This window comes from Sphaeramia orbicularis, chromosome 19, assembly GCF_902148855.1.
Source record: "Sphaeramia orbicularis chromosome 19, fSphaOr1.1, whole genome shotgun sequence".
Classification (NCBI taxonomy): Eukaryota; Metazoa; Chordata; class Actinopteri; order Kurtiformes; family Apogonidae; genus Sphaeramia; species Sphaeramia orbicularis.
In genome coordinates this window covers 2,564,521-2,579,420 of record NC_043975.1, presented here as the reverse complement: position 1 = coordinate 2,579,420, position 14,900 = coordinate 2,564,521, and the positions used below count along the sequence as shown (strand labels likewise).

Below are 14,900 nucleotides of genomic sequence, written 5' to 3'. Positions count from 1 at the left end.
GGCGTCTCCTGTTTAACTACAGGGTCAAAGGTCAGCAGAGCTGGGACTGACACAAACATGTTACTGTACTGTGTGTGTGTGTGCGTGTGTGTGTGTGTGTGTGTGGACATACGTGTGTGTGTATAAAACCACCCGTCCGTGCAGGTGAAGGCAGGTTTTCTTCTTCTGCTGACCATCGATCATGGAGCTGCAGAGGTGAGCTGCATTATTGATTATTTATTGATTAGATCAGAAGTGTTTTATCTGGAACAGCATCAGTTTGTTTCTGCAGCTGTTGACTTTAGCATCAGTAAAAAAAACAAAAAACATGTCGGTTCATGTGTCGCCTTCTACTTCACTGATCAATAATCAAACATGTTATTTAAAACAACGTCCTTGAGTTTAATAGTTAATATTTACTAAAAAACAAAACAAAGCAACATGTCGGTTCATTTGTTTTGTTTTAGGTTTTTTATTTTAAATAATCAGTAAAAACAGTATTTAATGATCAATAAATGATGAAAAACATCTTGTTTCATGCATTAATTTTATGATTAATTATTGACAAAAACATGTCGGTTCATGTGCCGTCTTCTATTTTACTGATCAATAATCAAACATGTTACTTAAATCAACATTCTGAGTTCAATGGCGAATATTTAATTAGAAAAAACATGTTGGTTCATTAGTTTTCTTTCAGTTTTTTTTTTTTTTTTTTAATAATCAATAAAAACAGTATTTAATGATCAATAAATGATGAAAAATATTTTTTTCACCTGTTAGTTTTTAGTTGTTAGTATGTTATTTGAACCAGTGTCCTTTAGTTTAATGATTGATAATTGATTAAACATGTTGGTTCATATTTTGTCTTTTAGTTTAATGAATCATAATCAACAAAAACAGAATTTAATGATTAATAAATGATGAAAAACATCTTGTTTTTATGCATTAGTTTAATAATTAATAATTGATAAAAACATGTCAGTTCATGTGTTGTCTTCTACTTCACTGATCAATAATCTATCAAACATGTTATTTAAACCAGTGTCCTTCAGTTTAATAACTGATATTTGAAAAAACATGCTGCTTTGTATTTTGTCTTTTAGCTTAATGAATAAAAATGGAATAGATTATTGATAAAAACATGTTGCAACACTATATTATGTGTTTTTTTGTTTGTTTAATGAAGCCTAATCAATAAAAACACAAAGTACAAAGTAAAAACCAGTAATAAACATGTTTGATCAAATATATTTCAGTTCATTTTATTTAAATACAAATTTCGTGTATTGACCTTCAGTTGAATGATCATTAATGAATAAAAACAGTTTAATGATCAGTAATCAATAAAAACGTGTTTTCAAATGTCATCGCTAAGTTTAATGATTAATAATTCATAAAAACAAAAAGTGTAGCAATCAATAATCAATAAAACAGAGTTTCATATGTTGTCTTTTAGGTGGACAAATCATAATCAACAAAAACTTAACTGAATGATCAATAATTGATAAAAACACGTCATTTAAAGCCTCATCTTTTACTTTATTAACATTAGACAAATACGTCTGAGTTCATGTGTTTTCTTTTTCAGTTTAATAATATTATCAATACATTTAATGCATCACCTTTTAGTTTAATGATCAATAATCAATACGTTTCACGTCGTCTTTTAGTTTAATACAATTTCAAGTGTATTTTTGATCAATAATGAATAAAATTGTGCCTAATTTTACACTTTAATAATAATTCTTGTTGTATTTTACTTTTATGATGGTTGTGGTCGTCGTATAAATGTTTTTTTTTTTTTTTTTTTTTTTTTTTTTTTTTTTTTGTGACTCTAGGTTTTTATTTCATTTGTTATTGTTGTATTTTTATTATTTTAATGGTTTATTTGTTGGTTTTAACCTTTAACCCTTTAGTGACCGTTGAAGGTCATTTATTAAAAACACACAAAGATATTTTACTTTCATTTTATTCAAACAAATGGAAGTTTTATGAGTTGAACAAACGGTTTTAATATCATTCGTTGTATTAAACTTTTCTTTTGTTTTTTCAGAATTAATCTGGAAAATCCCAACTGGGACGAAGATGAAGAAGAAGAACACATGATCCTGGTACGACAGAAACAAACCGAACCCACTGGGTTATAGTTACATTTATTCACCTGGTTTACGCCAAAGAAAAACTCAAATATACAGATGGAATTAAAACTAAACCTAAATAAATAAAACTGTTAAAGTGTTTTCATCCTGATCAGCATTTGAATATTAGTAACTAATTACAAAAACATGATCATAACAGGTTAAATTTATAATTAATTCTAAGTTAATTAGAATAAAGATGATAACGAGTTTTTATGGAGAAATAATCAGAATTTGTTAAAATGAAATTATATGAGGAAAAACACGTTTTCACTCTGATTAGATTAGATTAGATTAGATAACATTATATTAGATTACATTAAATTAGATTAGATTACATTACATTAAATTAGATTAAAATACATTAAATTATATTATGTTAGATTAAATTAGATTACATTAGATTAAAATACATTAGATTAGATTAAATTAGACTAGACTAGAATAAATTAGATTAAATCAGATTAGACTAAAATACATTAGATTAGATTACATTAAATTAGATTACATTAGATTAAAATACATTAGATTAGATTAAATTAAACACATTAGATTAGAGTTAATTAGATTAAATGAAATTACATTAAAATACATTAGATTAGATTAAATTAGGTTACATTAAATTAAATTAGATCAAATTCAATTTGATTAAATTCGATTCAATTCAATTAAATTAGATTAGGTTAAATCATATTGGACTAATTTTAATTAGATTAGATTGAACTTTGTTGAAGACTCAGGAGTTGATAGTTCCAGTATCAGTACAAACAGACAAAAACACACTTCATTTAAAATAATCCAGATGCACAATCACACTGACCGAATGCAGTCCTAGACTAAAAAAAACAAAACACATAAGAAAACAGTCCTAACAACGAGGCTGACGCTGTCAAACAAACGCCCTTTTCCATCATCATGATCCTCCTGTCGCCCCCTGGAAAAGAAATGTGTGTGTGCGGGGTGGGTGTAGCACGCTGTGACGGTGCTTGTATACGTACATTGCACAGATAGTGGGAAGGCCACAGACGGTACCACCGAAGACGCCGTCACCGATGACATAACCTGATACTGATACAGACTAACACCCCCATTTCTGTCTCAGTGCCCCCCCCCCCTCTCAGATTTCTTGTTCCAAATGCCCCCCCGACTGTTGAGAAACACTGGTATACCCCCAAAGTCCCCCCAGTCCTCTGATATATATAAATCTATAAACAATAACTGTTAGATAATCAATATGAACTCAGGTTGAGCTACAAGGACCTGAGAGGGCCAGAATAATGGACAGAGACCCCCCCCCCCCTAATAATAATAATAATAATAATAATAATAATAATAATAATAATAATAATAAATGTTTGTTTCTGAGGTGATCTAAACTAATGCCACACTAGTTTTAGTTTCTACTGTATATATCTCCAAACGTACATTTATATCCACTCATATTGTGTTTTATGTCGCATTAATATTATTAATATTCCAGACTGGGACCAGTAGAGTTCAGTCTGGTACCAGAACACACTGAGAACCAGAACCACCAACAAATCAAGTTTAAACATGTTAAAAAGATCATTTTTAAAAGAAGATACAATAAACACATATACATAAAGTAAAAAAAAAAATTCAGTCAAAGGTGAGGATTCATGTTAAAATCCAAAATGTAGAATTAGAAATATGATCTGAGTATTTGTGTGATGTTTTCGATAGTTCAAAGCAGATTTTTGTGTTTTTAATGAAATTACACTTGTTTTGTCATGTTTCAAGCACCAACACACAGTAGTATTTTAGTTTAAACATGTTAAAAAAAAATCATTTTTAAAAGAAGATACAATAAACAAATGTACAAGTAAAAATATTCAGTAAAAGGTGAAGATTCTTATTAAAGTCAAAAATGTATAATTAGAAATGTAATCAGAGTATTGTTTTTATGATGCTTTTGATACTTCGTAGCAGATTTTTGTTTTTAATGAAATTACACTTGTTTTGTTGTTTTAAGCACCAACACACAGTAGTATTTTAGTTTAAACATGATAAAAAGATCATTTTAAAAGAAGATATAATGAACAAATGTCACAAAGTAAAAAAAAAAAAATCAGTGAAAGGTGAAGATTCATGTTAAAAAATGTATAATTAGAAATATGATCAGAGTATTTGTGTGATGCATTTGATAGTTAGTAGCAGATTTTTGTTTTTTTTTTAGTGAAACTACACTTATTTTGTGATGTTTTTAGCACCAATGCACAGAAGTATTTTAGTTTAAACATGTTAAAAAGATCATTTTTAAAAGAAGATATAATAAACACGTCACAATGTAAAAAATATTTAGTAAAAGGTGGAGATTCATGTTAAAATCAAAAATGTATAATTGGAAATACAATGATCAGAGTATTTGTATGATGCTTTCAATAGATGATGGCAGATTTTTGTGGTTTATTTCCTAAATTACATTTGTTTTGTGATGTTTTAAGCACCAACACACAGTAGTATTTTAGTTTAAACATGTTAAAAAAATCATTTTTAAAAGAAGATATAATGAACAAATGTACACAAAGTAAAAAATATTTAGTAAAAGGTGAAGATTCATGTTAAAATCAAAAATGTAGAACTGAAAATATAATGATCAGAGTATTTGTGTGATGCTTTCGATAATTCATACCAGATTTTTGTGAAATTACACTTTTTTTGTTGTGTTTTAAGCACCAACACACAGTAGTATTTTAGTTTAAACATGATAAAAAGATCATTTTTAAAAAAAGAAACAAACAAATGTACACAAAGTAAAAACATTTAGTAAAAGGATTCATGTTAAAATCAAAAATGTAGAATTAGAAATATGATGCTCAGAGTATTTGTATGATGCTTTCAATAGTTTGTAACAGATTTTTGTGGTGTATTTTCTAAATTACACTCCTTTTGTTGTGTTTTAAGCACCGACACACAGTAGTATTTTAGTTTAAACATGTTAAAAAGATCATTTTTAAAAAATGATATAATGAACAAATGTACACAATGTAAAAACATTTAGTAAAAGGTGAAGATTCAGCGTTTAATGTCATGATAAAGTGACAAAAGGAAACACTTAAATACATATAATACAAAGCTCATGCTAAGATTCAGGTAATTTTAAAAAAACAATAATAATCAGAAAGTTTATTTCATTAAAATTATTTTTCTCATAAAAATTCATTGATTTTTCACAATTTCTCCATAAAAATCATTGGAAAATATTTAAAGAAATGACCCTGAACCTGTTTTTCCATCAGAGTTTGAATTAAAGATGATAAAATACAGAACATCTAACATGTTTATTATCTTACATTTACTTCATCCTCAGTATCTGATACACAGTCAATCTGATGATTCATATTTGTCTTTTTTTTTTTTTTGACAGAAAGTCCACTGGTTAAAACACTCTTCCCTCTGATTCTGTTTCCTCGGAGCGTCTAAATATAGACGTTAAAGGGTTTAAAAGCCGTCGTTACAGCATCATATAAAATATAAATAGTGAATATGGGCTGTTTTCTCATTAAAACGCTGACCTCTGACCTCTGCCATGTGATTTTAACACATACAGACGTACAGTCGCATCACAAGTAGGTCAACGATGCAGCTGTCGCCGTCACGGTAACGGCCGCTGTGTCGCCACGGTAACGTCCGGACGTCTTTATCTAGAGCCGGTGGAGTTCTTGACATTTTTCTGTTTTTAATCCATAAATAAAAGATGTTTCATTTAAGTAACTTCACTGTTTTTACTGAAAGTCTCTGAAACACTGACCCTGTAGATGGTGGTCATTTTAGTTTATTTTATTACTGATTGTATGCATGTATTTAATTTAATTTATTATTTTGGTCATTTTGTGGATGGTTTTGTTTATTTTCATTCATTTTATTGAGTATTTTGGTCAGTTTTGTTCATCTTGTTACTGATTTTGTTTATTTCACTATTATTTTGGTCATTTTTTTAAATATTATTTTGTTAATTTTCATTCATTTTACTGATTATTTTAGGTCTTTTTTTGTTCATCTTCTAACTTATATACTTTATTTTTGTTTATTTCATCACTATTTCAGCCATTTTGTTGATTATTTGGTTTATTTTTGTTCATTTAGTTGATTACACTATTCATTATTTGCTTGTTTTGTTCATTTTGTTTCTTTGTTTATTTTAATCAATTTTATCAACTATTTTTGGCCATTATATTTTTGTTAATCATTTCACTTATTTTGTTTTTTAATTTAGTTTTATTTCATTATTATTTTGTTGATTATTTTGTTTATTTAGTTTACACTGTTCATTATTGGCTTGTTTTGTTCATTTTGTTTATTTTAATCAATTTTATCAACTACTTTTAGCCATTTTTATTTTTGTTAATCATTTTACTTACTTTGTTTTTTAATTTAGTTTCATTTCATTATTATTTTGTTGATTATTTTGTTTAGTTGTTTACACTGTTCATTAATATTTGCTTGTTTTGTTCATTTTGTTTATTATTTTGTTTATTTTAATCAATTTTATCAACTATTTTTGGCCATTTTTATTTTTGTTAATCATTTTACTTATTTTGTTTTCTAATTTAGTTTTATTTCATTATTATTTTGTTGATTGTATTATTTATTTTCATTTATTTGTTGATCACTTTGTTAATTTTGTTGGTTTAGTGCTTATTTTTTTATCAGTGATGATTCATCTTTAACTAAATAAGTACAACCTGATTTCATATTCCTATTGTTAAGACAGAAAAACCTGAACCCACTGGTGTTTTTATTGTCATTTTTAACCAGAGTCTTACACGTTTTTGAAGAATCTGTTTTTTCTACATGATACAAATGAGTCCAAACCAGCTCAAATCCAGTCAACGGTTGTAAACTATTGCGTCTAAACGTTCTGAGACTGGATGTGTGAATGAAGATAAAACTTTCCAAACGTCAGCCTGTTTGCGACCGTCACGGATCACATGACCGCCGTGACCTCTGACCTCGGGCTTGTAAAACGACAGCAGAGAAGGTCAAGTGCGACGCTCCACGAGCTGTTCCTGTTTAAGCTGCTATTAAAGCTGCGTGTGGTCAGAGGTCAGAGGTCACGTTTCCACTGAAAGTCGACTTTAATGTTCCGAGTGAAAACACTGAAAACACCCACAGCTGAACCAGGACATGTTTACATTTGACTTTCAGTTTTATCGGTTTAATCGACGGCGAACATTAAGAAATATGGTTCGAAATGCATTTGAGTTCATGAAAAGGATATTTAACATCTGTTTACTGTGACAGTTTCACCATAAAAACAAACATGTGAATAAAACTAGAGTTATGGGGATCATTTAAAAGCATTAATACAATGAATTTTACACTGATGTTAAAACAAATATGATTCAAACTGCTCCTATTCTGTTATCAGGGGACGTTTCTTCATAATAATAATAATAATAATAATAATAATAATAACAATAATAATAATAAAAACAGTAATAATAATAATCATCATCATAATAATAACTGTAACAATAATAATAACCGTAATAATAATAATAACCGTAATAATAATAATAATAATAATAATAATAATAATAATGATAATAATAATAATTTAATTAAAGACTCCCAGGAAAATAAAATGAAACTAAACACATATTAAAATGGAAGCAGTGGAGTTTTCAGGTGGGTTTAGTTTCTATCTGGGTTCTAGTTTCATCCCTACATTTGCATTTTGCAGTTTGGTTCTTCTCTGAAACTGGTCCTAAAAACCGGACATGGGGCTAAAAATTCAACCCGGATGTAGACTAATGTTTTGAAGCGAGTTTGGAAGCACTTTGGGTCTGTTTTAAAAATAAATAACTTACTGAGATAAAAGAGAAACTATTTTTCAGATAAAACATATTTTTACATCATTTTACATTATTTTTATACAAAAATCCGCAAGTAACACGGTCAAAAAGGATACGAAAAATATGCACCACTATTTTTTTTTAAATATATTTTTATTCTCTCACAGGTACATTTTGGGAATTGAACTAATTATTATTCAAGGCAGAGTGTTTCACAAAAATGACTGCTGTTAAAAAAAAATCACCATTTATTTATGTTGAAATGCTCAGGTTCCGCATGTAACACCAGTGGACACAATGGGTTCCACACCAAACCTAGAATGAGACTGATGCCAAACCCACATGTGTGGATTAGAAAAACCACTAGGATCCACACATTGAACACAGTATCAGTATTTAGAGTCTATAGAAGAGGATTTACACACGTTTACACATCTAATGCACTGACACCTAGGGAGATTTAATGTCCATATTTGGGTCCCATTTTTGGACCCAATATTTGATTATAAATTCATTAATTATGGGATGGATCAGAGAAAGAGGATCATTTTTTTTGCATTTCTCTGAGGTCCACCCTGGGTTAAATCTGTCTACATTTACCTTTTATTATTGGGTCTAAAAAGCTGAAAAAGTGACAGAAACTAAAATAAACCCAGTTTCAGACAAGCCTCCAGTTTGGTTTTAAACTTTAAGAAAAAAACAAAACTTAATCTCATTTTTGGGCTGTTTTATTGTCATATCCGTGTGCAAATGTTCATCCAACTGCAGAGACTAGGTCTGGAAAAAGTCATTTAAGTTTTGACATTGATTTATGTTCAATTCCAGACTGTGAACTCATTTTCTTCACATATATAAACCTGAAAAAAAAAAAGGGAAATGCAAATTAAAAACAGCGACCCTATCTGTCTTTGTGACGCCTTTACTGACTAACAGTAATTACACACACTGAACACTGTCTGCTGTTATATGAGCTGGACCAGCTTTGGACCAAATAAAAACTTGGCAAATCTGAACTTTGACAAACTAAAAACCAAGTGAAACTAACGTTTGAAGCTTAAAACCAGGTAGAAACAAGTCTCGGTACAGTTAAAACCAAGTAAAGGCAACATCTGACAGAATAAAAACCAGGAAAACTGACCTCTGATGGACCAAGGATCATCTTAACCCATTTCATATTGTTCGTATTGGTTCATTATTCGCTTTTTTGTGAAAGGATTGTTTGTAAATGTAAACATGTAATAACCATCTAGTGGTCGTCAGTGGTATTACATGTTAACGCACTAATATATAGGTTGAGTTTCCGGTCGAGGTCTTTGTCCGCTGGTTCTGACGTTAGCTGTTCGGTCCAGTTTGTCCGTTTTTCATTCAGGTTAATATTTACTCTGTATCAGCAGGTGGAGGACGGATGCTACGAATCCTCCGTCTCCAAGGAGAAACAGGACTCTGATCGACCAATCCGACTCAAGGTCAGGTGACATTTTACCGACGGACACGACTCATCAGGAACCACGGCGCTTTGAACTCATGTAACCCTGCGTCTTTGTCGTCCATGTGTGTCAGACCGATAAATGTGGTCGTCCGCTCCTGGAGACGCCTGCCGACCTGCAGAACCTCATGGCTCTGAGGAAGACCAAACGAGAGAGGAAGGCCCCGCCCAGGAAACCCGCCCCCGTCCAGAGAGTGGTAAGGACGGACAAGAAGGCCCCGCCCCCTCCATCAACTGCACAGTCATCACAGACCACGTTCACACGGCAGCCATTTTCAGCTAAACGACAGATCATAGAACTGTTCGAGCTGTTTGGGAATCAACAAATTCTCATCATTTCACTGTTTTTTTTTTTACCTTTAACAAATGAACAGACAGCGGACAGAGAAACATGGCCAAAACCATTCAGATTAAAAAAGTAAAACAACATATTTTAATTTATTCGCTAGGGTTAGCATTAGCACGTCCTAGCTAACATTACTGTCTGATAGTGTCACATGAAGCAGGAGGAAAGACGCAATTAATACGAGTAAAAAGACAAAAAAAAAGATGAGATTTTATCAGGTATTTCAGAATTAATTACACTTTTTCTACTGAATAAAGAAAAGCCAATTTTAATTAATAAGCTACAGTTAGCATTAGCACATCCTAGCTAACTTTAGTATCAGTGTCAGATGAAGCAGAAGGAAAGACGCAATTAATACAAGTGAAAAGACAACAAAAGGATGAGATATCAACCACTGCAGAATGAAAAACAACTCGTTTTTTGATGTTTGATTCGTACATGAATAATGAAATAACGAGTCATTTTTTCATTTTCCGACTGTGGATTCTCAGTTGAATATGAAAAGAACCAATGATACATGAACTTAATGCTTCTAAATCTACATTATTTTTTTTATTTTTTTTTTTATTTTTTTGGTAAGAGCCAAATAATTTGTGGTGAAATAGTTGTGTCATTGTCCTAATACTTATGGACTGGACGGCTGTTTCCATGGTTACACAGTGTCCATCTGCTCATGCTCAGTTAACGCTCTTTCTTTCAGCCGTACTATGTGGATGAGGAGGACTTCTTCAAAGCCTGTGACGAGCAGCAGATGCTGGTGATTGACAGATACCTGTCCATCGGTGGAGACGTCAACGCCCTGGACACGGTGAGGTCACATGACCTTTTACACCAGGCAGATTATCCGTTCAAACTGGATCCACATCAGATCCTTTCATCCAATGAGGGGGTGTTCCTGATTTTACCAGATCCAGGGTTCTTTTTTTTTCCAGATCCAGATCATCTGTAATTTGAAGGATAATCATTTTCCCGATAATTTTCAAACATGTTCATTTAGGAGTGAAAATCGGGAAGGTTACCTCGGTAACCGCAACAGCCAATCAGAGAGATGATGATGGCGTTACCAGGCAACGGTAAAGATTCTAGCCCTTTCAGCTAACGTTAGCTAGCATAATACTGAAGACCAGGGGTGTCAAAGTCATTTTATTTCAGGGGTCACATGAAGTCCAATATGATCTGAAATGGATAAAATAGTAAAACAAGTGAAAAAAGTAAACTTACATTATGAAAATATTTACATCTACAAACTGTCCTTTAAAAAATATGAATAACATGAACAACCTGAAATGTCTGAAGAAAAACAAGTGTAATTTTAATATGTCTCAGTTTATTATTAACACAATTCACAGGTCATAGTGGACCTACAAATACACAAAACATTTAATAACAGACAGAATATTGGTCCAATTACACTGATTTTACTTTAGACATTTCATGTGGTTCAAATTTTTTCAGGTTATTCAAATTTTTTTTATTAAAGGATGATTTGTAAATGTAAACATTTTCATGTGATTTTACTTTTGTACACTAGAATAAGGACAAAAATTTGTATTTGTCATTATTTATAGGTTCTTATGATTAGGGCTGGGTAAAAAAGTCGATTTGATAGCTTTTGGATCAATTTCTTTTTAATTTTGCGTAATCGACTAATGATGGGTGAGATCAGTTTTTCAGAGCAGGACCGCGAGTAAATGACCCGGAAATGGCCAACGCGGAGACGGGTGTCTTGGTCGTGCTCGCGCCGGTTCTGGTGCGGAAGGAACGCGGAGGAAGGGTGGGGAAAACCCCTCAGTGGGAGGAAGGGTGGGGAAAACCCCTCAGTGGGAGGAAGGGTGGGGAAAACCCCTAAGTGGGAGGTCCTTCCAGCCTCAAACTGGAACCCACAGTGTGGAGGAACTGGCCGGCGGAGGCGGGTCACAGAAGCCAGTCATTCTAGAAATATTAACTTGGATCACCTGTGGCTGAGGGCGGAGTTAGAGGAATAGTTAAACGGAACCTCCGCCCACCCTCCCCCTCCAGTGACTTTCTTGTACCAAGGGCCCAACATCAGTCTGTTTCAGGGGGGCCACACTGGTGTCAGTGCCCCAGGGTGATAGTGATGAGCCTCAAGTCTGGAAGCAGCAGGTAGAAAACAGAATAAAGATGAGACACAAGTCTGTTCTGATCCACTGGAGAAACATGGACATGTTTGTGTCTGTTCATTATTTCAGAGCAGATTCATCTGTTTACTGATAAAATGTCAGATTTATTTCCTTTCTAATGTCAATATTGATTCTGTGTTGCATGGCTGCAGTAGACAAATAATCAAGTTACAACTGAAAATTGTACTTTGGTATCACTAAATGAATCTAAATCAATTAATATTGAATCAAATCAAATCACAATTAATTGATTCAGAACCTTATGAATCGAAATCGAATTGATTAAGGAAATTGGCCATGATACCCAGCCCTAGTTTGGATAGTATTTGACTGGTCTGATCCACTTCAGATCATATTGGTCTGAATGTGGAACCTGAACTCAAATGATTTTAATTTCTTTAGTGGAATGTTTACATTTCACAGATTCCTCCCATGGGTTGGATTGGACCCTTTAGCGTCTGTTTTTCGCCCACAGGTCGTATGTTTGACACCCCTGTTGTACATGAATACTAACATATACCGGAAAAATTCACATCCGATACTTGCGTTTGAGTTTTTGTTCGTGTTTGTTTCCTCATGACGTCACATGATGATAACATTTGCAGTTATTTTAGAATCTGACGTACACGTTTGAGGTTTTAGAGAAAAGATCTACAGTGAAGATTCTCCTCATGTGATCAGTTAACAAAAGAAAAGCCTCTAGTCCATCCAAAGGTTTAATCCAGGCTTATCGTTACCACGGAAACCAGGATTCCTTTTAGCCTGAGCAGGTCACATGTCAATGTTGTGTGTGCAGTTTGAGCGTACAGGTCTGCAGAGAGCATGCTCCAAAGGTCACACAGAGGTCGTCAGTAAACTACTGGAGGCCGGAGCCAACGTCCACAACAGAGACAAGGTGAGGAACTCGAACCACTTCCTGTTAGCGCTGGTCATGCTAACACGTCAATGCTAACACGTTTGTGGTCGACTGTTACTGTGATGATCTAACAACAGAAACTGACAAGGTTTCATGACGCATCCAAGAAAATACAAATGTCTTGTATTTTTCGTCAGTGCTTCCTGCTGTTTATCCTCTGTAACCTAGCAACCACCTGCTTCCTGTTTTACCCAGCACGCCTATGTCCTGAGTACTTCATTATCATTCAACATAAGTTCAGACTAGTCAAAATGTCCTGAAATATTTTATGAAACGTTGCTAAATTACCCTCCTGTCCTGGTTCTGATCCTCCTGTCCCGGTTCTGATCTTCCTGTCCTGGTTCTGACCCTCCTGTCCTGGTTCTGGTCCTCCTGTCCTGGTTCTGATCTTCCTGTCCTGGTTCTGACCCTCCTGTCCTGGTTCTGACCCTCCTGTCCTGGTTCTGGTCCTCCTGTCCCGGTTCTGACCCTCCTGTCCTGGTTCCGGTCCTCCTGTCCTGGTTCTGACCCTCCTGTCCTGGTTCTGACCCTCCTTGCCTGGTCCTGACCCGGTCCAGCTCTGGTCCACATGTCTTCACACTGCTTGTCGAGGTGGAAGTCTGTCTGTTCTTAAACTCCTGCTGAACCACGGAGCTGACATCACTGCCACTGATAAGGTGACTGTTTAAAAACAGCTGTTATGAAGGAGTCGTCTATGTTAGCTATTTAGCTTATTTAGCGTTAGCTATTCTATAAAACGTCTTCAACAAAAACTACTGGTTGGATTCATTTCAACTATTTTATGGATCTTTCTTGGGACAATGTCTAGAAAATTTGTTTGAGAAATGTTGATTTTTTTTTTTTAAATATTAAAATGTTCCTCTCCTTCTACTGGTCCATATTTTGATGGTTTCTAACATGTAAATGGTTCCACATATCAATCTAGTTCCTATTGATCACTTTTATTAAATCAGTTGAGTTCTCTTCCAGTCAAAGTCCCGCCCACTTCTATAGTTAGATTGATGTGCATGCAGACCACAGGACTGGAACATAGAACAGAACCTACAACACTGACTGTTTGTGTCTGTGATGTCATCAGCTGGACAGTACTCCTCTTCATGTGTCTGTGAGGGTCGGACATTATGAACTGGCCGAACACCTGATCCAATGTGGAGCTGAAGTCAACACACAGGACAAGGTTAAACTAAAACACACACACACCTAAAGTCCAGGCAGCTCCGTGTAGAACAGTAAACATGACCAAGACCACCTCCTCATTCTACATACGTGTGTTTCAGGAGGGAGACACCCCCCTTCATGATGCTGCTCGACTCAACAAGCATAAAGTCATCCAACTACTGTTACAACATGGAGCCAATACAGACACGAAAAACCAGGTAACACACAGAAAACACCACATATGTACATTAACCAGGCTAAATGGACCTAGAACTAGTAAACCCACCTAAACCCATGTGGACTCATTAAAGTGAGGCCCATCTGACTCTGTCCTCTGCTCTACAGGATGGGTTGTGTCCTCTGGACGGTGTCCTGGAATGGCAGAATGAAGCCAAGACTCTCCTGACCGAGCAGAATGACAGGAAGTGAAACCGACCAATCACTGCTCACCGCCACACCTCCATCAGTTTAATGTGTTCTACGTTCAGAAACACCTGGGAACCAATAAAGGGTTTTATCTGTTCACTTCCTGTTTATGTCGGAAATATTTATGAAGACTACGTCAACACAAGTTTAGTTTTAGACTTTTCATTATACTTTAGTTTTCTTTAGTTTTCTCTCGTAGTCCTTAATTACCCACCCCTGTTTTAGAACGTCTCAAATCAAATAAAGAACAGAAACAAGTGTTCAGAACACAAACCTCCGCCAAGCACCCCGAACAGTGTACATGTGTGGATTGAGTATTTCTGTTTAAATTCAACAGTTTCCAGGTTGTTCCATACAGCAGAAAAAGTTGAAACTTGGTACCAGTCATGTGTCTGTCAAATTAGATTAAATTCACATCAATATTTGTTGAGTTCTAATGAAAAATGTATCATAAATGGGATTTTCAGTGTTAAATGTCCACAGAGTCC

General features: G+C 33.9%; 1 protein-coding gene across 1 annotated transcript; it reads left to right on the top strand.

Moving 5' to 3' along the window:
* Positions 1-181: 181 nt before the first annotated feature.
* On the top strand, positions 182-14,462 carry LOC115410427 (ankyrin repeat domain-containing protein 1-like). The gene is made up of 10 exons (XM_030122073.1): positions 182-195; positions 2,036-2,093; positions 9,334-9,405; positions 9,500-9,622; positions 10,472-10,579; positions 12,709-12,807; positions 13,386-13,484; positions 13,907-14,005; positions 14,106-14,204; positions 14,332-14,462. The coding sequence occupies exons 1-10, from the start codon at positions 182-184 to the stop codon at positions 14,413-14,415; spliced, it is 855 nt and encodes a 284-aa protein (XP_029977933.1). The 3' UTR covers positions 14,416-14,462.
* The last annotated feature ends 438 nt before the right edge of the window (positions 14,463-14,900 follow it).

Excerpts from the sequence above, each read along its gene's own strand:
- LOC115410427 (XM_030122073.1), top strand. Across the intron at positions 13,485-13,906 it reads ACATCACTGCCACTGATAAG|CTGGACAGTACTCCTCTTCA; the intron begins GTGACTGTTTAA and ends TGATGTCATCAG. Across the intron at positions 14,205-14,331 it reads ATACAGACACGAAAAACCAG|GATGGGTTGTGTCCTCTGGA; the intron begins GTAACACACAGA and ends TCTGCTCTACAG.